This window comes from Chelonia mydas, chromosome 3 (assembly GCF_015237465.2).
Source record: "Chelonia mydas isolate rCheMyd1 chromosome 3, rCheMyd1.pri.v2, whole genome shotgun sequence".
Taxonomy (NCBI): domain Eukaryota; kingdom Metazoa; phylum Chordata; order Testudines; family Cheloniidae; genus Chelonia; species Chelonia mydas.
Window position 1 is genome coordinate 130,037,654 of NC_057851.1, and position 25,515 is coordinate 130,063,168.

At 40.2% G+C, this 25,515-nt stretch overlaps 1 protein-coding gene across 4 annotated transcripts in view; it reads right to left on the reverse strand.

Annotated features, from left to right (window-relative positions):
- ARID4B (AT-rich interaction domain 4B) overlaps window positions 1–25,515 on the reverse strand; it is a 140,938-nt gene that overhangs the window by 27,380 nt on the left and 88,043 nt on the right. For 2 of the 4 annotated variants that reach the window (XM_037895274.2, XM_037895275.2), the window contains 5 exons: window positions 25,224–25,318; window positions 23,754–23,851; window positions 19,416–19,683; window positions 17,771–17,943; window positions 4,317–4,571 (listed from right to left, as the gene is read on the reverse strand). In XM_037895274.2, coding sequence (XP_037751202.1) covers window positions 4,317–4,571; window positions 17,771–17,943; window positions 19,416–19,683; window positions 23,754–23,851; window positions 25,224–25,318 — 889 coding nt within the window. The remainder of the gene's footprint in view (window positions 1–4,316; window positions 4,572–17,770; window positions 17,944–19,415; window positions 19,684–23,753; window positions 23,852–25,223; window positions 25,319–25,515) is intronic. The other 2 variants (XM_043544325.1, XM_043544324.1) reach the window with 1 other exon arrangement.

A 25,515-nucleotide genomic window follows, 5' to 3' on the forward strand; every position in this document is an offset into this window, starting at 1 on the left:
CCAGCCCGTGAGAGTTTAAATGTCCTACAAAGATTGTTAATTTAGAATTTGTGCTGAATATGCCCCTCTGCACCATTCTATTTGGGGCATTCTGCACATATTGCAGGGTTAATTCATATTTCAAAACCCTCTGTAATTCACCTTTCGATGTATTTTATTTTATCTGCATAGTGCTGTCAGCTGAAAACTGCAAATACCATAATTGGAGGGACTTGCACTGCAAGTTCCAAGGAAGTTTTAGATCCACAGAAATTGTGCTAAATTCAGCAAGTGACCCTTGAAACCACAAAGGGGATCCCAGACACCTCTAAGCATCTGACTATAGTAACTTTATAAAACTATATATCAGCAATTCCAGAATGCAAAAATCTTATGAGAAATGTCTTTTCCAACTGGAATTTTTCACTTTTTCTCAGGTCAACATGGTAGCAGGTTTGCAATTTTATGTCTGAGAGCATCTCATTCTCATTAATTCCACTAGGTTAGTTCCATCTCCGCTTTCAATCTTCAAACTGAATACAGAATAATCATCTTCCCTAGGACTGTTACTTCCCAAAAGACACATTCCCCCAGGCTTCAGGAGAATGGTTAAATATACTAGTCCCCACCTCAAATAGATGTCATCAGAATCTAGTTCTAATCATTAAAAACTAGTAAGGTTTTGAGTCTTTTGGGATTAGCTTTAGCTACCTGGTCTAACACCAACGTCATCACTAGTGTAAAGTAAACCAAAGTTTCCTACTCGGGGGCAAAAAGGATATTAAGATTGTTCTCTATCTTGAGCTTTCTGGTTAATATTAGAAAATATGGGGTATGTAAACAATTTTCTTTCTAATAAAAGAGAACATGCATCTAGTACTAGTATCATTACCTCTTTCTTCCACTAAAGACAGTCTGATTCCTGTTCTAAGAGACCCAACTTAGATTCCCTGATCTGCAGTACCCAAGTCCTTCATCCATACAAATAGTAATGGTGATCTCCTCCCTCACAAGATAAAGTGCAGCTAGGAAATTACTCGGGGGGGGGGGGGGGGGGGGGGGGAATCATTACACAAAGTAAAACTATTTCCCCATGTTTATTCCCACCCCCACCGTTCCTCAGACATTCTTGTCAACTGCTAGAAATGGCCCACCTTGATTATCACTACAAAAGGTCCCCCCTCCACCCCCTGCTAGTAATAGCTCACCTTAAGTGATCACTCTCGTTACAGTGTGTATGGTAACACCCATTGTTTCATGTTCTCTATGTATATACATCTCCCCACTGTATTTTCCACTGAATGCATCCGATGAAGTGAGCTGTAGCTCACAAAAGCTTATGCTCAAATAAATTTGTTAGTCTCTAAGGTGCCACAAGTACTCCTTTTCTTTTTGTGAATACAGACTAACACGGCTGCTACTTTGAAACCTACTATACTTAGTATCACTAAATGGTTCTTCAAAGAAGTGTAGCGAAGCATAAATATTCTGAATATCTGAACAGTTAATATTACTTTCATCCCTGATACACTGATACAAGGCATGGACTGAAGAAGGGATAATATCTTCTTGGAATGGGAACTTCTAAGTAAATGCCATCAGTGTTGAAGAATTCTTGATTAGACTGTTTTTGGTTTGAGGAATACATAGTAAATGATATAGTGTTTAAATTAGAGGAAAAAAACAATTTTAAACTTAAAGAAAAAAGAACAGAGATAAGAAGACCATGGATTCTAAACCAGCTGACACAATTATTACCCGAACTAAGGTTTTTAAATCACTTGTTCTACTTAGAAATTGAGTAAAAACCAAAACTTAACTGAAAAAGAATATGCATGCGCGCACACACACACGTAGCTAAGATGAATCTTCCTGGAACAATAGAATACCAAGAAACAGCAAGGAAAAACAACTATTTTTCAAGTCTGGAATTGACTCAAAGACAGCCGTCAAGCTGAATATGGGACAGACTACATAACTTGACACCACAAAAATTCAAATATGTTACCTTAAGTGAAGCATGTCACAGTTGTGACAAATGCTGTTTGTACACATAGAGTACAGTGGACTCACCTGCCCTGATAGCAATTGATTGTCTAATCCAACATTTCCTGCTATCCCGTTTGAATTAAACTAGCCTGCGTGACAGTCTTTATAAATTCCAGTAGCTAAATAGCAATTGTATGGGGTTACGAAAATTTCTGAAGGCCCAAAATGATTAAACACTTTTTGGTAAAATATATTATCTCTCAACCCTCCAAAAAGACTGTCCCCGATCAGCCACATTTTAGGAAGGAACATACATGCAGTTCAGCTGGCAGAAAAGATCAAACAGCAGCAAGTGAAGACTTCAAAACGCCGAAAATAACCATTGACCCCCACCACCTCCACCAAGGTACAATAGTTAACTGAAGGAGCCCTTAATATCTAATACATCCTAGCTATAAGAAGGATCCCTTTGATATCAATCTATGCATTTGTTTAAAATTCAGAATTCATAGTGCACAAACACACAATCTTGACTTCTCCTTTAATAATGAAGCTGCTGAGGTCTGCAAGAGGAAGGTTGGATTTCAACTTCTGATTTTTTCCAGATTTAAGAAGTAGTGCTGCTTGAGTAAACCCCTCCGACTCTTTCACCTGGTAGCACGTTTGATAACATTTACTCTGAAGAGGCAGAGAATTTATTCGTAAAGCTCTTCCTAAGATTCTCCTTTGAATTAAAAAACAATGAAGACATCTCAAAAGGACTTTTAAAATGCAAATCCCTCTTGATGCATATGCAACAACTGTCAAAGGCCCAGGGTGCAAATTTCATCAGTCTGGCTTCCTAAGGCAAGTCCTTTGTGGCAATGACTGAAATACTAGTAATGTTCCAGATCCTATCTAAACCCCAAACTAGACTGTGTTTCCCCAAGATATTGACATTTAAGGAATGGATCCTATAGCCTTGTTTCTCTGAAATGCCTACTTGATGTTTCCTGAAGACTCTTTTTTATGTACAAGAAAATGAGGCCATTCCAGTATGGCGACAAATACTGCAAGAGACTGAAGTCAGAAGCCTCAATAATGAACGGTAATTCCCCAGATCAGTAGTGGCTTGGGTGATGCATTCAATGAAATCAGACCCAAACTGGTGGAAACAACGGAAGGAGAAAAGTGGCCTGCTTTTACAATTGTGACCCTTGCCAGCTGATCCGGCCAGCACTGTATAAGGTCCAAAGAAACCTATGTTCTGTCCTCTTGGCCAGACGTACTAAAGTAATGCAAGTCCAGATGACAGGTGAAGATGATAAGAGGTTCATAAGGGTTTTCATGAAGAAAGTTAGATTTGCCTCAAACCTCTTGCTTCTAAAGCCCTGCTAATCTCATACTAAGTAAAACAAAGTTTAAAAAGACAGCAGCCTGAGAACAGTTATCAGAAAAGGATAGGTTGAAATGACAAAAAAGCAGAAGACTTGATAATTGACTTAAAAGACTTCAAGAAGCTTTAAGGTTTTTTGCCTTTTTCAAAGTATCTTGTATCTTATTCCCACTAAAGTTTCTACTCCAGGATTTACTTCAAAAATATGTCAAGCCTCAACAGTTTTTCAATAATACTATATTAAGAACAAACTCCAGGTATGGTACCAATAAAATAAGAATGGCATAACAAGCCACCAGGCTAAGAAGAATCTTGTTGTTCAGAAGATTGCGGCAATTGGAAAAAACAGGTCTGAACAAGTGAAGTGTAATTATTTACTGCCATTTACTGATATGCAATTAAGAATCCTGGGTGCACAGAGTGATTGATATGTCTAATAAAGCTGAAAGTGAAATACGGTTTCTCAAGTATGGATGTCCAGCAAAAAATACATCTTTTTTCTAAATGAAAACTGGCCTCCTATCTCTTTTTACTGGTAAATGCCACCAAACTGCTTTTGTACTCTGTGCTGCACTTTGAGAAGTGCATATACAGATTTAGTCAAGTATATGATTACTCAAATATGGTATCCAGTAAAACTGGTTGAACAGAGCCACAGAAGAAATTTATCAAAGAACTATGCTAACTGCCATTTCCTTTGTTGTTTGGTGGTGTTTAAAAGAAAACTGAGACAGGATTGAGGTTTTCCTTGGACAAGCAACCTTAAGAAGATTTTTCCTAAGCTGTAAGTCACGAAGTACTGCATTTATATATGTTAAAAATCGAAATAATTTCATACAGTACCTTGACCTTCATAGAATACCAGTACTGAAAGTTAAGAGTATGGAATTCAATATTCAGTTAGTTTTTAAAATACACAAGTGTATTTTAGAAGTATTTTACGGAAGTAATCACTAGCTAAAACTTAAGTTACCTCACATTCCATCCACAGTAGTGCACCAAGTAAAGGACTTCTCCACCTTCGACATCAGAATCTTTAATACTAGCTTCATACATTTTTTGATTTTTCCCTCGTCCATACCGCACTTGGACTTTCATGCCTGGTGGATAGCATTCAAACTCTTCTTCCTCATTGTTGTCATTGTTGTCTTCCTCCTCCTCCTCCTCCTCTTCCTCCTCCTCCTCTGCTTCTTCTTCATCTTCATCTTCCTCCTTATTCGTGTCATCTCTTGAAAGGTTTAAAAAATTGTAGAGTTAATAAAAGATACTTCATAAGCTTTTCAGTTCCATACCACATATACTGATAAATATTGCGGATGCATTAGAGGCTGGAAACAGCAGGCTCCATATATGTGAAATTGCCTCAGTGTTATATTAGTATTATCAACTAAAAAGAATAGAGCAAAGCACACATAGAATATAATGACACTAAGATGCTTTTACAGCAATGGAAGATTAAAAAACGACGGTTTAGAGAAAAAAATCCATCAACATCTGAGAAGTGAAGTTGTACTGTATGGTATAGAAATTGTTTTATGTTCTTAGCTTTTATTATTCAATTCTCAACTCCTTCATGTCGTTCCCTAGCTAAAATACGTACGTTTCCACCTCAAACCCATTCTTCTCAATATAGAGAAAACATTCCTAAGTTTCATTTTTCAAGATACAAGTTTTACAAGTGGTAACTTTCTAACACTGGCTACCATATAAAGATCTGTGCTCTGTTACATCCATTGCCTCACAATGGCCATGTATATGGGTCAATTCTATTTTGAAAGGATTGCCATTAAAGCAGGTTTTGTGCAACAAATCCTAAACATGAGGGTTTAAAAAAATATCCAATTTATGACCTTGTTATTCTTTGCTAAAGGTTTTCAAAAATAAAATAGCCAAGCTACACACACACACAAACACTCACACACGTTGAGACCCAAAAATTTCACATGAAGCCTCTATAATTTCAGGTGTGACTTTAGAAACATAGGGCCAGATTTTCAGAGGTATTGAGCACAGATAAATCCTGTTGATTTCAATCAATGACAGCTATAGGGGTGTTCAGCACCTCTGAAAATCTGGGGCTAAGTTTCTAGAGATGGGGGCTCAAAACTATAGAAGCTATTTTTGAAATTTGGGGCCTTAACCTCTAAACATTCTCTGGATTTTGGGACTGTCCTTATTCCTCCATATACAACCTATAATAAATCCATGCCATCCATGGAGTTCTTAAAAATCATAGGTTCCTAATCAGTTAAAACCTGAAAACCAGAACAAATATTCTTGCACATTTTAAAAACTGTATATAAAGAGATACAGCTATCAGCCTTTGAGTCAACTTCTGTTTTTAATATACAGTACACATAAGAAAGTCTATATTAATATTGATATTAATCTATTTTTCCATATGACTGTACAGGCAAAAATATTCATTTAACACAGCCACTTTCTCTCTTGAAAGGAATCAAACAACATTTTACTGTTTTATACCAAAGGCAATTGGCCGATATCAAATCACAGTTCTTTAATTAGCTGCCATGTGATTTCCAAATAGTGGGCCAAATTCATCCCTAGCACAACTGCACTGATTTCAATGGACTTGTTCCAGGAATAGATATGGCCCACTGCATGCATACATGCATATGCCATAAGAAAAAAATTACAACTCCCAGAGTGTTGATGTACTATGTTATCAGTTAACCCAAAATATATCTATCACATTCAATACACACCAAAGATAGAGAGGACTCTACTAAACAGACACTTCCATCCTTAAAAGTCTACAGAGTTTTGTATTAATGAATATCACATCAATTATATAATATACTTCAAATTGTCTATTTTGCTAATGTAATTAAAACCACCGAAGTTATTAAACTGAAATATAACTAAACAGCTACTTTACAACTCTTTTCCTCTCCAATCTCTCCCATATAGTCAAATACTTGACCCAAAAATTAACAGGAAAACTCCCACTAAATTCACTGAGACCACGATTTGGCCCATAGGCTGGAGAATTCCTTGACAATCATGACCTAGACCTGTCTGGTACTTAGCTTTCAATAAGGTGCTCTCAAAGTGCTCCAGTGCTGCTGTAATTTACAAATCCTAGCAAACTGCAGCTCATGATTACAGTAATTTTAAGGACTTAAGAAAAAAAAAAGTTATGGAAACAAAAGTATCAGACAGGGGTTGAGGGTGGAGCCAAGCTGCTGCAGAAGCAAGACATGCCTGAGAGTTTTCAGTGCCATGGAGATTTTCTGGCAATTTTAATGAAATAAACTTTATTAGAGAGAATTTTTTCAAAACCTGATGGCAGAATCCTTAATGATTTTTGAAAGAGGAAAATCATGCCTGAAAAGGAAAAACAAGGACTCTTCCAAAGTTTGTCCAATTACGGTGCAGCCGACTGTGAAGCAACCCACAGGCCTGGACTAGTTTGGAGTCTCCTCTTATCACCCACCAGATATGGTGGCTTTCTTGGTGCATCAATGGATTTCATGAGAAAACAGACTCTACAACAGTCTACCAGGACTTCTCTGGAGGGATATTGAAACCCTCATTGTAAAGCTGAGCAACTTGGATGGTCAAGTAGGTAAGGTGGAGAGCGGTCTGTAACAGGTAGAGGGAAATGCCAGGAAGCATAAGGAAATATCATCAGAGATGGTTGCAGTTAAGAGTGCAGTGAGAAGTGGCCTGGTTAGATCGCAGGTTGGAGAATCTAGAAAACCAAACAAAAGCCAAGAATATTCGTATTTTGGGAATAGTAGAACTGCCAGATTATATCCCTGAATGAACTCTGTGAAAGGAAAAGCATGTTCCAGAAGTTGCAAGGAAAGACTGGAATCTGTTTTATGAAGGCCATAAACTCCTGTTTCAAGATCTCAAACCCAGTCATGAAGATGAAGAAAAAGGAACTGAATGCTGTGAAGCAGAAGTTCTTAGAGAAAATTGTGGCCATGGTAGTCCAGTGAGCATTGTAGAAATCTTATTTGGCTATCTATGCATGCATGTGAATGTCAGATTTCTTGCATTGCTGTTCATTCAAATTCTAATAAAAATGGAAACAAACAAGACTATTGGCAACAATCACAATCTTAAAAATAAAAACAAACAAAAACAAACCAACCAATAGTTATGACAAAGCTGCAGCAATATGAAAGCCCCCTCCCTTGCACAGCAGGAGAGATGCATTTATGTTGAAAAGGCAGACAATGGAGCACCACCATAAATGGAGCATTACCATAATTGTGTTCCAATAACCCAAACAATACCAATGAGCTGGTGAGAAGGACTGGTTTGCAAGAAGCTCACTTATTTACATTACAGCAACCAGCTAAAGAAACCCTCAAACTCCATAGAGTGGAAGCTTCAGCCCTTGCTTAGAAGCAGAAAATCAAAGGCAGGAGGGAGCATTTATAATTCTAAAATATCTGGTAATAATAAAGCAAATATTTTAAAATATGTGTAAATACACACACACATACATGAATATCACAAAACTCAAACAATACAGTGAGGGAACTTAAAACATTTTAAATATTTGAAAACTACTTAAAATTATAGGTACCATAATTTACTCTAAAGTAGCATTTCTCAGTAAATACAGAGGCACATAGGCCAAATACAAACATATCCACTGTGCGGGTATATTAATAAATAAATATGAATGCATGAAATAGTATGTGTTATGTACTGTTATGTGGGAAAGTGCTACACCTTGTAATCGTTAGGGCCATTGTGTCCAACAGAAAGAGTGTTACTAGTCCTTATTGTAAAAGTTTTTCCAAGCATCTTTAGCCAATAAAACTTCATTTGATTAGGATTGTTGCACAACCCCAGGATGAGGTCTAAACCAAATCTCATCATATGTACACTACCAACAACATGGCAGCATATATAAATAATAATAATAAACAAATGTAAGACTAATGTAACTAAGTGTTAAGTTAATATAGTGATCTGTAGATTTCTGGGGTGCTGAATCTTCTCTCAACCTTTTTATCCTCGCTTGGTCAAAATCAGAATGGCCCTTCTAAAGTGGGAAATATTTTTCATTATTTGAACACATTATCTGGCTTGAAAGGATTGGCTTTTTAGTTAAGACTCTGAACTAAGACTCAAGGAGATCTGGGTTCAATTCCCAGCTCTGCAAAAGATTCCCTGTGTGACAGTGGGCAAGACATTTAATCTTTTTTGTACCTTAGTTCCTATAGTTAAATGAAGATAAGAACACTTTCTATCTCTCACGTCTGTTTAGAGTACTAACTCTTTGAGGCAGGGACTGTCTGTAACAGATTTAAAAGTAGCTATACTTGAACAAAAAAACTTCAGAAACAGACTTCAAAGAGAAACTGCAGAACTCAAAATTCATTTTCAAATTTAACACTATTAGTTTGGGCTTGAATAGGGACTGGGAGTGGCTGGCTCATTACAAAAGCAGCTTTGCCTCTCCTGGAATTGACACCTCCTCATCAATTATTGGGAGTGGACTACATCCACCCTGATTGAATTGGCCCTGTCAACACTGGTTCTCCACTTGTGAGGTAACTTCCTTCTCTTCATGTGTCATTATATAATGCCTGCATCTGTAATTTTCACTCCATGCATCTGAAGAAGTGGTTTTTTAGCCACGAAAGCTTATGCCCAAATAAATTTGTTAGTCTTTAAGGTGCCACCAGACTCCTTGTTATTTTTGTGGATACAGACTAACATGGCTACCGCCTGATACTTGTCTCTTATGGGTTTATATACAGTGCCTACCACAATGGCTCTTTATAATCTTGGTTGGGGCCTCTAGCTGCTATTATAAAAATAAAACATCTGCAAAAAAGGTCTTTGGGGTTTCCAACTGTAATTCTATAAATATGATGACGCATCAGGGGACTGGATATTAGGTACACTTGAGATAGGCTGTCTAAATATAAAGGCTGAACTGTCGACTTATTACTCCTGCACATAATTTTAGTTTGCTGTTTTTAAATCTTAATATTTAGATTTTTGTCTCTCAGCTTGTTCAATTTCATACAAATGCTTTGGTACGGAATATAGCTTTTGGGCCTTTATTTTGTTTGACCCAGGAAAACTACATGGATTACTACACATTAATATAGCGTCCTTTATGTGGGACTCAAAAGGAATCATGTTTACTGTAGGTTTAAATTACAGGAGTAATAATATGGAAAGACTGTCATGTGATTAAAAGGTAGGAAAACGAAAATATCAAAACAAGGGAGGAAGAAGCGGTGTCCTATATCATCTTTGAGGGCTATCTTGCCCCATTCGCTCACAATTGGGGCAAAAGCACCACAGACCATTGAGTACTGAAGATCATCCATCTCAAATACTCCATAGAGTTTCTTTCTTTCCCCCACATCAGACCCCTTCCTTCTGGACATCTCCCCTTCCCATCAATGCACTCTCCAACAAAATACAGATGCTCTTCTTGCAAAGGGCACCATAAAGCATGTGACAACTCCCTATATGGGGAGAGTTTTCTACTCCCTGTACTTCCTCATCCCAAAGAAGGGTGCAGAGCTCTGCCCCATTCTTGACCTTTGGCTATTAAACACCTTTATCAGAAAATCCAAATTCCACATGGTGACTATGGCGACTATTATCCCATTCTTCCCCTACGGGGCTTGGTTCGCGGCTCTCGACGTGAAGGATGCCTGCTTCCATATTGACATTCACCCAGTCCACCAGAAGTTTCTCTGCATCGGGATGGGACAACACCACTACCAATTCTGAGTCGTCCCTTTCAGCATAGTGATGACTCTGCAAGTTTTCAGTAAGGTCTTCGCTGTCATGGTAGCACAAATGTGCCGCCTCAGCTACTTGGTGTACCCAGACCTGGACGATTGACTCCTTGTTGAGCTATCCCAACAAGAACTCATCTCCACCATTCTCATCCCTCATCCTCCTGACCTCTAGAGGTATCTGCATCAATGAGAAGTTGGTGCTCATACCTACACAGATGATCAACTTTATGGGGCATTGTTCGACTCCATTGTGGCACAGGCCTTCCTTCCAGTGTATCGCTTCGGAATGCTGATGCCCATAATTGCAGACCTATGCCACAACCCACGTACCACGGTCCACCATTGTCTCTCCCTCCTTGGATATATGACAGCCTGTACCTCCGTGACCCTGCTGCATGTCTACACATGTGGTGCCTCCAACTGTGGCTCCTCTCCATCTACAGACCCCATATGGACCATTTGGAGGCCAGAGTTGTCTCCCAGACGATTCTTGCCTCCCTGACCTGGTGGACTGACCCTGCCAAGATCATGGTTATTAGCTCCTTCACCATCCCAACCCACAGGCCACCATCACAACAGGGGAGCCCACCTACACCATCACACAGCTGAGGGTGTCTGGCTGCCACAAGAGGCCAGAATGCATATAAATGTGCTAGAACTGAGGGCAGTCCATCTTGCATTCCAGGCGTTTCTTCCTTTCATTTGGTCCCATCATGTTCAACTACTCTCCAGCGTTGTAGTGGTGATATACATCAATAAGCAGGGCAGTGCCAAGTCTCCCTCCCTCTGTTCCGAGCCCATCCACCTTTGGAAATGGTGCATCAAACACCATGTGTAGAGCCCTGCCAAATTCACAGCCATGAAAAATGCGTCATGAACCGTGAAATCTGGTCTTTTGTGTGCTTTTACCCTATACTATACAGATTTCATGGAGGAGACCAGCGTTTCTCAAACTGGGGGTCCTGACCCAAAAGGGAGTTGCAGGTTGGTTGCAAAGTTATTTTAGAGGGTTGGCATATTGCCACCCTTCCTTCTGCGCTGCCTTCAGAGCGGGGTTGCCGGAGAGTGGTAGCTGTTGGCTGGGCGCCCAGCTCTGAAGGCAGCACCCCACCAGCAGCAGCACAGAGGTAAGGGTGGCAATCCCATACCATGCCATCCTTACTTCTGCACTGCTGCTGGCAGTGGCTCTGCCTTCAGAGCTGGGATTCCGGCTAGCAACCGTTGCTCTCTGGCAGCTCTGACGGCAGCGCCGCCGCCAGCAGCAGCACAGAAGGGTTGCAGTATGCAAATCCCCCTACAATAACTTTGTGACCTCCCTCCTTCCCCCCGTACAACTCCCTTTTGGGTCAGGACCCCTACAATTACAACACCGTGAAATTTCAGATTTAAGTATCTGAAATCATTAAATTTACAATTTTTAAATTCCTAAGCCTGTGAAATTGACCAAATTGGACCGTGAATTTGGTAGGGCCCTAACCATGTGACACTACAAGCCACGTACCACCCAGGCATCCAAAATTCCCTAGCTGATGCCTCAGCAGGATACTCTTCCTCAACCATGAGTGGGAATTGCACAGTGCCATAGTCCAATACCTCTTCCACAAATGGGACACCCCGTTCTGGGATCTCTTCATCACTCATGAGAACTGCAAGTTGCCTCTTTATTGTTCCAGGGGAACCATATGGGAGGACTTGCAGGACACAGCTCTTTTCCCCTGGACGGGCGACCTCCACTATCTTTTTCTCCCCATTCAACGCCTGCAAGTGCTTTGCAAGTTTTGCTGGAACTGAGCGACCGTAATACTTATAGTCCTGTTCTGGCCCCGTCAGTTTTGGTTCATGGACCTCCTCAGACTCTCCACCCGTACACGACTCCACCTTTGATCTCCTCACACAAGATCAGAGCCAAGTATGGCATCCCAATCTGGGCCCTCTTCACTTCACAGCCTGGTACCTCTGTCTTTATGCACCCCACCACCATTTCAGGAAAGGTTTCCTCAATACTCAATACTACATGGATTACTGCACATTAATATAGTGTCCTTTATGTGGGACTCAAATGGAATCATACTGCCACCAATACTCTGGCTCACACCCCCGTGGGACTCATTTTATCCGCCCTCACAAAGCCACCCTTCAAGCCAATGGCAACATGCTCCCTGTCCCATCTCTCCATTAAAGTAATATCCTTAGTCGCCATTACCTCATCTAGATGAGTCAGCGAACTGGCGGCCATGATGGTTGACCCCCCTTGCAACGTTCGCAGTTCTCAGTCAAACCATCAAAACTGGGACTTTGATTTCAGGGGGATCGAGGAGGTGGCCATGGCAAAGGCTGTGGGTCTCTGTTGCTGGGACTGGTGTTGCTTGCATGGGGCTTTCTGTTGCCCCTCGTAGTAGGCCAGGTAGGATGTATGCTGGTGGGGAAGGAACTGCTGTTGCCTGCATTGTGGAGCTGGGGTGTAGATCACCAAGGACTGTAAAGTGGCGCTGGAGTCCTTCAAAGAACGAAGGGACTTGTCTGTCTTCACATAAAACAAATTGTCTTTGTCAAAGGGAAGGTCCTTGATAATAGTTTGGACCTCCTAAGGAAAGCCAGATGACTGGAGCCATGAGTCCCAGCGAATGACGACTGCAGTTGCAAGGGAGCAAGAGGACAGGTTGGCTGCATCAACCGCCACTTGGAGGCCCACCTTGGTGACCAGGAACCCTTCGTCCACCAGCGCCTGAAACTGCTGTTGCTGGTCTGGTGGCAGTTCATCCTGGAACTCTGCTAGCCACACATAGTTATTAAAATCGTACCTGGCTAGCAGAGACTGGTAGTTTGCAATCCTAAATTACAGTGCTGCTGAGGAATAAACCTTTCTCCCAATAGGTCAAATCGCTTAGCCGGCTGGTCTGGAGGCAGTCAACTTTTGTGTGTGCTGGGGCACCCATTCCTCTGCTGCATGTACAACAAGAGAGGTAGGTAACAAAAGAGGAAGTCCACCCCCCTTAGCTGGGATACAATACCTCCACTCTGCCTGCTCTGGTGTGGGGGCCTATGAGGCAGGGTATGCCACACTGCCTGTGATGGATGAAGGACTAAGAGCGCGAAGGAAGAGTGATTCCAACTCTGGGTATGTGGCGGTATGAGGCAACTGGAGAGGCATTGACTGGCACTATCATACCCTCAGCTGTGAACATAAGCCACCGCATGACACACGTGCACGTCAGCAGACATTGCTAAGAAAACCCTCCGGCTCCAGAGCCATGTCATGCATGCTTACCCCCATGTTTGGAATACACATAGGAACCAAACACTCGAAGAAGAACTGCTGTGTGATGGTTTTTTCAGAAATTTTTGGACAGGTCATTCAAAAGAAAACAAAAAGACTTTTTCACACTTACACATCAGGAAGTTGGAATAGCCTGTTCAACATGAAGTACTGGGCTATAACCTCACAAGACCCGTTATTAAAATTAGTGGGGTTAAAGTATCAGCCTAAAATTGTATCTTTCGGCACTTTTAAATTGGGAAAAGGGCCAGCTTGGGGAGAAACTGCCTGAGCTCTACAGCTGACCTAAAATCTACTTCCAGCGTCAAGGTGGAGAGCTAGGAGACTCCTATAGTAAGGAGAGCTCAAGAGGGATTGTCTGAAGTACAACCCAGCTCTGGGAGGAGGGCTGTGGCCTCCAGAACAGGAGGAGAAACTGACTTTTACATGGAGCCAGAGTGGGCGTGAACTGGAGAGGCTAAACAAGTGAGTTATGTCTGTATAACGAGTTAATAGATCGAACCATGTGAAGGGGTATATGTTGGAACTGTGAATAAATCAAATTCTGCAAACAGTTTGAACTAATCTGCTCTGGGTAATTGCTGAAAAAGACCCAAGAGGTGCTGAGTGCAATGTACCTGCAGGGCCACAACAGCCAAAAGAGGATATGCTAGAGAGACATGCCCCCATGACATATGCACACAAAAATACAATGCATAGACCAAATGGGTAAGTCCCTATATATGATGCTACACAAATGTACTTGGTATAAATTGATCTTTTTGTGCTTACACTAACAGTGCAAAATTTAAACTGGTGTTCACACCAACTGTGCAAGGAAGACGACGCATTTCCCCCCCCCTCAAATAATTTACTTTACACACAATTAAATTTGACTGTATGAGTTAACTTTAATGTATAGTGCTTTATTTGGTCCAAAGACAATCAATATGACTGTCAGCCAACCACCCTAACCCACACCTTCCTGTGATATTTTAAATCCCTCTCCTACAATTTTACATTCATTCATCACAAAGCCCTCAAAATATACCTCTTCTGACAAATAAAAAACTAGAGACAAGGTGGGTGAGGCAATATCTTTTACTGGACCAACTACTGTTGGTGAGAGAGACAAGTTTTGGAGCTTACACAGAGCTCTTCTTCAAGTCCTTCACCCACCCTGTCTCTCTAATATCCTGGGACCAACACGGCTACAACAACATTAAATAAAAAAACTGTGCTACTTTTCAAAGTACCCACAGAATAAACTGCAAAGGGCAGAAGAAAAACACTACATCTGTTAACCTGTTACCTTCTGTATGTGAAACACAGCTGCTGACTTACTTTCTTACATATTCTTGTCATGTCTCTGTGCTTGACTACACTACCACTTAAGTCGATGTACGTTATGTCGCTCAGGGGTGTGAAAAAACCACCCCACTGAGTGATATAAGTTACACTGACGTAAAGCAGTGTCCACACTGTACTATGTCGGGGGGAGATACTCTCCTGTTGGCATAGCCCATCTTCACCAGATGCACAACAACAGTGCAGCTGCATCGGTGCAGCTGTGCCAGTGTAGGGTGGTAGTGTAGACTAGCCCTAAAATAGCAGCAAGTACCAGATACTTCAGAGGAAGGTGCAAGAAACCCCTCCAAAGGGCTGTTATGGAATAAACTATCCACAAAGAAAGCGTCTTCCCAATTCTGATTAGTTAGAGCTTGGCTTATATGCCCTAAAGCATGAGGTCTTATATCTGTTTCAAAAATCTTTTTTGGTTTTTTAATCCTTACGATAAAAAGTCAATATTCTCGTTATCCATATAAATGTTCAATTTAAAAAAAAATCCTGCTAAGCTCTTGGCCTCAATTTTGAGGGGGTAAGTTCCATGGACTAATTGTTCTGTGTGCGGAAAAGCACCTTTCAGTACCTTGTTGCCTTTCAGTTTAATTGACTATCCATGAGAAATCCCCTCACAAAAAAGAATGTTGGGCCAGATTGTTTCAATTGTACTTTATATATGTGGCATGTCTCCACATAAGGTATCCTTAAAGGTCTTTTTTCTGTCAAATGATTCAATTTCTAGGAAGATAAGAAATGCCATATTGAAGAAAAATCGTCCATTTGGCCTTCAATAATTACAAAATGAATAATTCAATTCACACAACAGAGGAAGGCACCTAATTATGCAATACTACATTGAGGTAGCTGGGGGACATTTCTTCTTGACACTAGTGGTGTTAAATTTATGTCCTGAAGTTGCCAGACTGACAGCCTTTCGCCATTTTATTCTTGGCGACATTAACTATGAGGGAATTCTAATTTAGGCAGAAGGATGAGTTTCCAAAGCCCTGGAAAGTTCTCTTTGAAACAGACAACATAAGAGTGATGCTCCACATACTCAATAAGAACACTAAGACACCAATTTTTAATTATCTTCTTTGGCCCAGAGATTGTCCACCTCTCAATCAGCACACAAAGGACCCTACACATACATCAATCCTTGCCCATAGAGAAGGGGGGAGATGTCAGCTACCTCAGCTGCTTTGTCTCCCTGTCTTCAGATCTGTGTAGACTACTTAACATGGTCAGGATACAAGAGTAGCCAGGGAATAGCACTGGAGAGGAATTAGTAAGCTGCAGATATCACATTTAGCTTCCCCTCTACACAAATTAAAATGGAAGTGAAAAGCTCAAAAGTTAATATCACCTGATTCTGTATTAACTTTTGCACAGAGTCCCACTGTGTTGCTGAACCCAGTTTAGAAGGGATTACAGGAGGGAGGTCAGCAGGGAAACCCTGTTTCAAAAGGATTGAGTGATGAGACATTGGGAGGTGGAGTTCAGGACCTCTAGAAAGACACTCCTGGCCTCCAGGAGATATCCTAAAATCTGGAAGCTGGGACTGAAATCCTGCCTTCCCCACAGTGGAGCAGTCTGGTGGAAACTGTGCAAGGAGAAACTCATGGAGCTTCTTATCCTCTAGGGAAGCCTTCTCCTCATGTAGAGGAACTAATCTGGTCCCAAGTTAAACAGATACAAATTATTATTTGAGAATAGTTTTATAATTTTATTATTTCACTTACATTGTTATTTGGTTAACATCAGTATTAGAAAGATGTCCCACACTTTTAAAAGACCTTGCCAGGTGACATTTTAAAGACATTGAGCCAAATTCAGTTCTGAAGTAAGTGGCATAACTCTCTTCACTGCACTTTTCTTATTGTCTGGGTAGATTTCCAATTAAAAATGTATCATTTTATATTTTAACTATGCAAACTATTTTACTCTACATAATATATTTTTTGTATAATCAATTATTTACTATTTCCTTTCTACATGGTGAAATGTGTCAATGATGCAATATTTACACAATGGTTTCACCAATTTCCTATGGGCCAAATCCAGTGCAGTGGCCACATCTATATTCCAGACCGTATAGTGAATGGAATCTCCATAAAACACAGTTCTAGAGCATTTCTGCACACCTTGTTCCCACCTGCAGCACAAACACAAAAGTTTTATCATCTTTTGGGCTGTTCTCACCCTCAGACGAGGAAGAGACAGGATGTGTGTTCAAAACACAATGGTTTTAGGATTGTCCAACTTTTGAATAGCGCTCAGACACCATGACAATATATATGCATTTCTTGTCAAGGATGTAAGTTGTTAGCTATGCTAAGCCTAATTAAGAACTGTTCGTGCCATTTTGACCTCAGGGCAGACATACGAAGGTAATACATGGAACAAATCTTTTTGCGTTTAAATATGAAAACCTTTCTATCCATTGTTTTATGGAGAATACATACAGCCATGCATGCAGGGAGGAATGTTCTGCTTCCTTGTTTCATCCACTGACTAGCTGGGCCCCGGCACCAATATTACTTCATTTTAATTCACTTGCAATCACCTTCTCTTGAGGAGAACTGGATAGGAGTAACTTCTGATCCTGTCAAAATCATCCCTTACTCAACCAAAGACTGCTATTGAGAGATGCAAGATACTCCCTTCCCATAACACTATCTCCAAAACACTCCCAAGAGCAAGAGGTGGGAACCAGAAATCCATCCCATACAAGTAGCAGAGCTGAACAAACACTAGGCCACTAGGACGGCCACCTTATTTTTTTATCAAATAGACTTAAGTTACTTACACATTGTATGTTTCCCCTTGCTCACTGGGTTTTAAATATTTAGGCTCTGAACCTGGAAAGACTCATACAAATGTTTCGCTTTAGCAATGTGAGTAGCCCCACTAACTTCAATAGGATTATTCATGATGCATGAAGTTAAGCACATGCTTATGTCTTTGCAGGATCAGGGGTCTCACAATACCGTTTGATGTTGAAGTTCAAACATACTTTTAATTAAAAAATCAGTGACATCAGGTTCCTTAACTTAAAAAAACCCCTCTTACCCTGATTTTTCTTTTTCTTCAGCCTCCATGTTTGTGTTAAGAATTTCCATTTCTTTAATATTCTCTTCCTCTTTATCTCCCAGATTGGCTTCATCTTCTGTTTTGGTTGAACTGAATTCCTTTTCCTGGTCAGACTGAGTATATATAGATTCTTGCAAGTTTTTTTTGTTTTCCTAAGAAAATATAAAAATGCAGTTAACCTACAATAGAAATCAACATGACAAGCATTTGAAAAAAGGCAGACAAAACACACTTAACCAACTGGCAGAAATAATTCAAATAATTTAGGTTTGTTACCATTCCCAGTATATACTGTTTTATTAAATGAGGTTTAACTTTTGCAGGATTGCTTGAGTCAGAGCCACAGAATCTACCATTAATGTTTTAAATAGAAGAAACATTTAAAGTGAAGCTGCCAGAACAAATCTGCACCCAAATTTCTTTAAAAAAAACCAAGCTTTAAAAACACTTAAGAAATTCTAGTTTCAATTATATTTCTTTCAATTCCAATGGAAACAACCTCTGAACAAAAAACAAACATTATTTTTTTTCTATGTTACTCAAAATTGTTTCATTGTGCCAAATTCATGAGAATCCAAAAGCGAAGCTGACTAGAAACTAAACTAAAAGTAAAACTGACTAGTCAATTTTCATTCTCCAAGCTGAACAGCACTAAAAAAAATTAACAGCATTCAAATGAAAAATAAAAATATTTTACATGTAGTCATCTTTAATAATCTTAGGTCCTAGTGTTTTTATGAAATGCAATTTTTAAACTGAAAGCATCTCTTTGATGGTTTCCTTTTAAAGATTTCACACTAAATGCACTGGGTCTTAAAAACAGATATCAAGTAGTGCTCCTGCCACCCTTTTCAGGTGTCTTTGGGGGGGTGGTGTGTGAGTATCTTAAGGCCCTGACTTACAAATGACTTCACTCAGACAAATCTTTATGTCTACATAGAACCCCAACAACCTCAATGGTACTTTCTAAAGGCTTAAACGTGTGCCTGAAGATCCCTCTGAAGTGCATAGGTCCTAGTCCTGCAATGCATTGCCCTGGGGCAGACCCCTGAACTCTTGTGGAACTTTACTGATTTTGGGTTGGGGATGGGAATAGAAGCTGTCCATGCAGATGCAATGCATTGTAGGATTGAGACCTAAATCTAAAGCCAGGTTCAAAACAGAAACCCTACTATTACAGCTGCTGAGAGGATACAGCCCCTTTCAGGCCAAAGTAGGCCACACATTTTGGTATGATTTGACTGTAAGGTTCCCCAACAGCTGTGAGGTTGCAGCTGTTCTGTAGGAGGTCATGGACGTTTGCCTCCAAGACCCTCTGCAGCAGCCAGCATACATTCAGAGATGGATCTGGCCCACAGTATGTTGTACTTATCCTCCGTTAGCTATGCAGCTGCTGTCAGCCACCAAACCCTATTTTCAAGCTGTGATATGATCAGTATTAATAATAAGGAAAGAACTATGCATTATCAAGACAACATGCTAAACTGTTTAGGTGTTTGTTTTTTGTTTGCTTTTTTAACTCAACCAAGGTGATTTCAGCCCTACTTAATACACTACCTCCTATTCTCCCGACAAACACTACCTCAATTTAGCAACTGGGCTTAACATAAACAAAGTATTTTACCAGAAAGGTGGGTTTATCATTTTCTTTACATTCATTATCATTCTCAGCTGGTTTTGTTTCTTCCTGTTGTATGATCATGTCTTCCTCCTCCTTATGCTCTTCTTTAACAACTTTTATTTCTTTTACATCCTGGTCAGGTTCTTCGAGCATTTTCAATTCTTTTTCTTTTTCACACTCTTTGCAGGGCTTATTTGTCATTTTCTCTGGCAATGCCATTTGAAATTCGATATTAGCCGATGTGCAGTACTCTTCAAAACCATAAAGATATCTGAAGGAAGAAAAATTACATTCCATGACATCATGCTAACATTAATTTACATATCTATTAACCTAGTGATCTCTTTATACCTTTGTTAAAAAAGTACATGTATTTCATAGGATACAATAAATAGGTTATATTAAAACTAATAAAATTTGTTTGTGAAAATCTGGTATCAGTTTGACCATTTTTTTTTTTTTTGTTTCTACTTCTTACTATACTTACACACATGCAAATGATACCTCTTAATCAACCAGTATTACGGAAATACCAAAAATTCAGAAAACATTTAAGAACACAAACAGGAATAAAAATATTCTACCAATTAAAGGAAAAATCCGAAGGTAAGGCAGTGTCCAGTTTTCTCAGCCCAGCAATATGGAAACTCAATAAGTGCTTCTCAGCTTGAATGAATTATCAAACCAATTTGAAAATTAAGCTTATCATTACAATTGGCATTTTCTGAGCCTCCTAGAAAGAAGCCTACTTGATCCTGATTATTAGTTATGACATAGGCCACATGTGATAGCACGTTATAAAAACTGACAGAAACAAGCAATACAAGTGATAGTGGTTTGCCTTGAAACAAATACACTCCAAACTTCAAAACGGATAATACTCCCTGGTTTCAGTGAATTTGGGGTATGTCACCCTGTAACACAAAGTGACTTTTTACTGCAATACTGCATTAAGCATTTATTATTTTGCTGCTGACATATGCCTCTATCTTCCTTTCTCAAATGCTATTATATCTGCATCAGAAAGAAGATCATTCAAATGAATCATATCATTAGCAATGACTAGCTTAATACTACGGAATTTGCACTGACTTCTTAAAGTTCTTGGAGAATACTAATGCTAACACCATACTTAAATATTTACCAAAGATTATTTCACTGTGCTGAGATTCCTTGTTCCAGAAACCTTACCCCAGTAATGTATAAATATCATTACAAACAAGTCAAATGCTTGGCTTTTTTTTTTTATATATTTATTTGTATGTTGTACTTATCCTCCTTTATCCTCTTCTCATTCTTGTACCTTTTAACCATTTTATTCTATATCTTTATCTTTACTACAGAGCTCCTCCAGAACAGCTAAAGAAAATCCACAATATTTTAAGCACTGGACTAACATAAGGCTAATACCTACCAAAAGTAGGGTCTTACCATTACAATAAATATTAAAAATAAACCAAAACTTGTTAAAGCCACCATCTTTTACCTTTTACTCATTTATCTAGGAATATCAGTATCAAAAAGATACATATGTGAAAGGTTCTCTCATGATACCACATAGCTATCCCCAAACACTTCAATTCTACTGATCACTTCATAACAGAGCGAGAGATCATTTCACAAACCACCTCCCACCCTCCTACCATCCCAATCCCCTACTACTGATTCCCAATTACTTCATTCTGTGGACATCATCAAGGGCTTTGTGGACCAACATTTGACAACAGCAGTATAGAATATATAATAAGGCAAGGTTTTCCACTCCTCTGATTTACCTTCCTATATGTTTTACACTTCTGTTTTTTGTTTTTGTTTTGTTTTTTCCCAATACAGTAAAAGCTGTGTTATCCAGAACTTTGCCAACCAGAAAGCTCTAGAAACTGGCACTTCAGGGTGCCAGATCTGGGCGGCGCTCACCTCAGGCGGCTCCCTACAAGTGGCGACATGTCCCTGCTGCTCCTAGGCAGAGGAACAGCCAGGGGGCTCTGTGCGCTGTTCCCGCCCCACACGCTGGCTCCGCAGCTCCCATTGGAGATCCAATGAGAGCTGTGGAGTCGGCACCTGCGGGCACAGAAAGTGCGCAGAGCCGTCTAGCCGAGCCTCTGCCTAGGAGCAGCAGAGACACGTTGCCGCTTGCAGGGAGCCACCCGAGGTGAGCGACGCCCAGATCCTGCACCCAGAAACCCCCAACCCCCTGCTCCGAGCCCCCTCCTGCACCCAAACTCCCTCCCAGAGCCTGCACTTCCTCCCCCCCCATACCCCAACCCCCAGTCCTGAACCCCCTCCCACAACCAAACTCCCTCCCTCCATTGGTAAGTATAATGCTTAGTTAACTGGAATTTTTGACTAACCAACACCCCCCATTTCCCCAACATGACGAATAACAAAGCTTTTGCTGTACTTTTTTTTAAAAAAGAGCAAAAATGCATCAAAATATATACATATTTTAAGATATTGTGGCAAACAAACCCCCATCCAAAACCCACAGATTTAAGTTCCTCTGGCACTGGAGAAGTTTTTATATCTATTATTTTTTATTATTTGTATTATCATAGTGCCTAGGAGCCCCAGTCCTGGACCAGGACTCCATTGTGTTAGGTACCGTACACACAGAACAAAAAGACAGTCCCAGCCCCAAAGAGCTTACAATCTAAGTGTAAAACAAGAGACACCAGACGGATACAAATAGACCAAAGAGGGAGTACAAGGAAATCATGAGACAGATTGGTCAGCGTGGTAGGAAGCAGTCTCAGAACACCAGTGGCCCAGCTATTGTCAAGTTTTTCCCAGGCTTAATGGCAGAGGAGAATTTTAAGGGGAGAATAATAGTGAATTAGTTTTGCAGATGTTTACAGGAATATTCTCTCAAGCGCGAGAGGCAGAATGGGAGAATGCACAAAGGCGCTGGTTTGAAAAATTTCACAAGTGGGTAAAGGAGGCTGATATCATGGGTCAATAAGAGGTTAAGAGTTGACTTTTTGATGCTAAATCAGAGATGACAGATAGGGTGCTGAGAGGTCGTGAAGGACCCTGAAAGTAAAGACAAGTAGCTTATGTTTGACACAACAGAGAAGAAGAACATACATAACAGAAGAGATCCAATCCTAAGTGTAGCATGAGGTAAACAACAACTTAGGCCTTGTCTACACTATGAAGTTTTGTCGGCAAAAGCTGCCTTTTATAAAACTCTGCTATTTTGCTGACAAAATAAAACCACCTCAACGAGAGGCATAAAGGTTTTTGCGGCAAAGTTAAAATGACAAAGCATCAGTGTAGATACTGCTGTTTGTTTTGTTGACATAACTGGCTTCCACCAGTATCCCACAATGTCTAGTGTGACGGCTCTGTTCACTGTTTTAATCTCTGCTGCCCTGCAGGCATGCACCCCTCCCCTTTCAAAGCTCCAGGAAGTATCTGACAGCTGAGCCTGCTGCTCTGCTCTGGGATTGGGAACTAACCATTAAGGTGGAATGTTCCTGTTCTGCCCTGCACTAGGAATACAGCAGCTGGCAGACTGCTGTTGCGGGGAGCTGGGAGCAGGAGTGCCGTGCTGCTTTGACATTCCTCAGCATAGAGAACTCACAGAGCTTCTCAGGATGCTGGTCCCGGCAGCTGAGGAGGCTGTGGGAGAACTTGGAGGGAATCACAGAACCATAGGCAGGCAGGCAGAGTGGGCTGCTTTGGGAGAGACTGCTGTGCCGAGCAGAGCCGGGGGCTGACTTGGAGGGGGTGTCCCCCTCCCCCTGCCTCAGGATAAGTCGGTCAGCCTGCTGTCTCCCCAACCCCAGACACACCAACCTCCTCTCCCTCCTTCCCACCCCAAACTTCAGTTGAAAAGCAACTGGCAAACTAGCAGGATGCCCCTGGAATGATGGGATAGAGAAACCTGAAGCCTGTGACACTGTACCGACCCCATGAGGCATTGCAAACCCTTCCCAAAGCACCCTGCGGCCAGTTGCACAGTGGGATAGCTACCACAGTGCACTGCTCTCTCTGTCAGTGCAAGAGCTGTTAGTGTGGATGCGCTCTGCCAACACAAAGAGCTAGTGTGGACATGCAACTGTGGTTTTAATTAAAATACTTTAATTAAAAGTGCATAACTTTGTAGTGTAGACAAGGCCGTAGTCCCGACTCAGTGCAGGGGATTGGACTAGATGTCCGATCAAGGTCCTTGCCTGTCCTATATTTCTGAGTCTTAAAATTCCAAAATAATTAATAATACACAATTTACAGTAACTATTTTTCATAAAAGAGGTGTTTCCACTGGACTCTATACATAAACACCCCACAATGGTATTACCATTCATATTTCATCCGTTTTACACGTGCTATATCACTTACTTTTTGTAAGCACATTTAACATTATATCCTGCAGCTGAGTTCAACACCGGTATTCCAAGATCCTGATACACCTGCTTCCACACTGCTCCACTTTCAATCTGTTACACACAGCAAAATACAAATGTGCACATTAATCTAGTACAAAACACAAGACTGACTTAAGTCTATTATCTTTGCAACAATAGATGAATGCTAACAATTTTAAAAAAAAGTCTTCAGATCCACAAAAGAATCTAGTCAACAAAAAAAATCACTGTTCTGCTGCACAGAATTATTATAAAAAGAAAAGGCGTACTTGTGGCACCTTAAAGACTAACCAATTTATTTGAGCATAAGCTTTCGTGAGCTACAGCTCACTTCATCGGATGCATGAAGTGGAAAATACAGTGGGGAGATTTAAATTTATACACGAAAGCTTATGCTCAAATAAATTGGTTAGTCTCTAAGGTGCCACTAGTACTCCTTTTCTTTTTGCGAATACAGACTAACATGGCTGCTACTCTGAAACCTAGAATTATTATAATCAGTTTAGAACTTCTGTCATTTTGCATTTCAGTAAGCCACAGTCTTAAACTGCAGGAGTCAGCCAAGTGGGTTATAACAAAAACTCACTTTGATAGTAACCTTATTTACCAAATCCAGAGTTTTAATTTAAAATAAAGAAGGGAGTTCAAACTGTTTGTGGCAATTTTTAAAGTCCTGAATGGTGCTATACGCAGGTTCCCCAGAAACTGTCTCTGTCAGCTCTTCCACTGCCTTTTTACACTCTTAATATGCTCAAGTTTTGTAACCTGTTTAGTATGCTCAGTTCCAACAGTCCTCAAAAGGCACTGTAACACATCTTGTCCTCTAAGTATGTGACCCTTTCTTAGCATCAGAAGATGACACTGCATTTTACTGCATAAATATACATGACCAATTCGTAACTTAATTTTATAAGAAGATGTCAAAAGTAGGAATAGTGCCTACTTCCCCAGGAATTCCAAGTAAGTGATCCAATTGCTGCTTCAAGATCAGTTCAGCTAATTCCAGGCAGCACAGTCTTCTATATATGATCCACAATGGGGAGGAGTTAAGGATGCCATAGAATCCTTAACTCAGATTGCTTGCATTTGAGGTCTTGTGCAGTGATTTAGAAGTCTACTATTTGCTCAGTGTCTAAAACCAAAGGCTCTCTCAGACAGGTATTCATTGAATCCTCAGAGAAAAAGGAAGTATTCTGACTGACTACGTTATTATACAGCAATAATTAGATCTACAGCATGTATCACAAAGAAATTAGATTATATAATTTGTTTGAATGTTTGTTTTTTTAATAATGCTGCTGGGTGTATTATGTTGTAGGATTTACTGTTCACCTAGAGTTTTTGTATAGGAGTCTTATTTACTATGACTTAAATCTAATCTACCATATTTTTTCCTCAGACTTTATGCGTCTAAAATACTTTCCATCTTAACTTTAATACTTACATTATCAAATCCTCCAAGCTTGTGTACAAGTCTGAATAATTTAAAGAGATTCAAATTTCTGTATCCAAGTACAGGTCGTTTATTAATAGGAGTCCCTGTGGAAGAATACAATTATTAAAATATTTTGAAGTGTGTTTTTTTTACTGAGCACAAGACCAGAAATTTATACCTATATTATTTCACGTTACTAAATATATTACTGCATGCTCTTTGACTCTGACCATATCATGTCCATAGTACAGTCTTTATTTATTTTTCTATTTATACAATAAGTATGGCCCTACCAAATTCA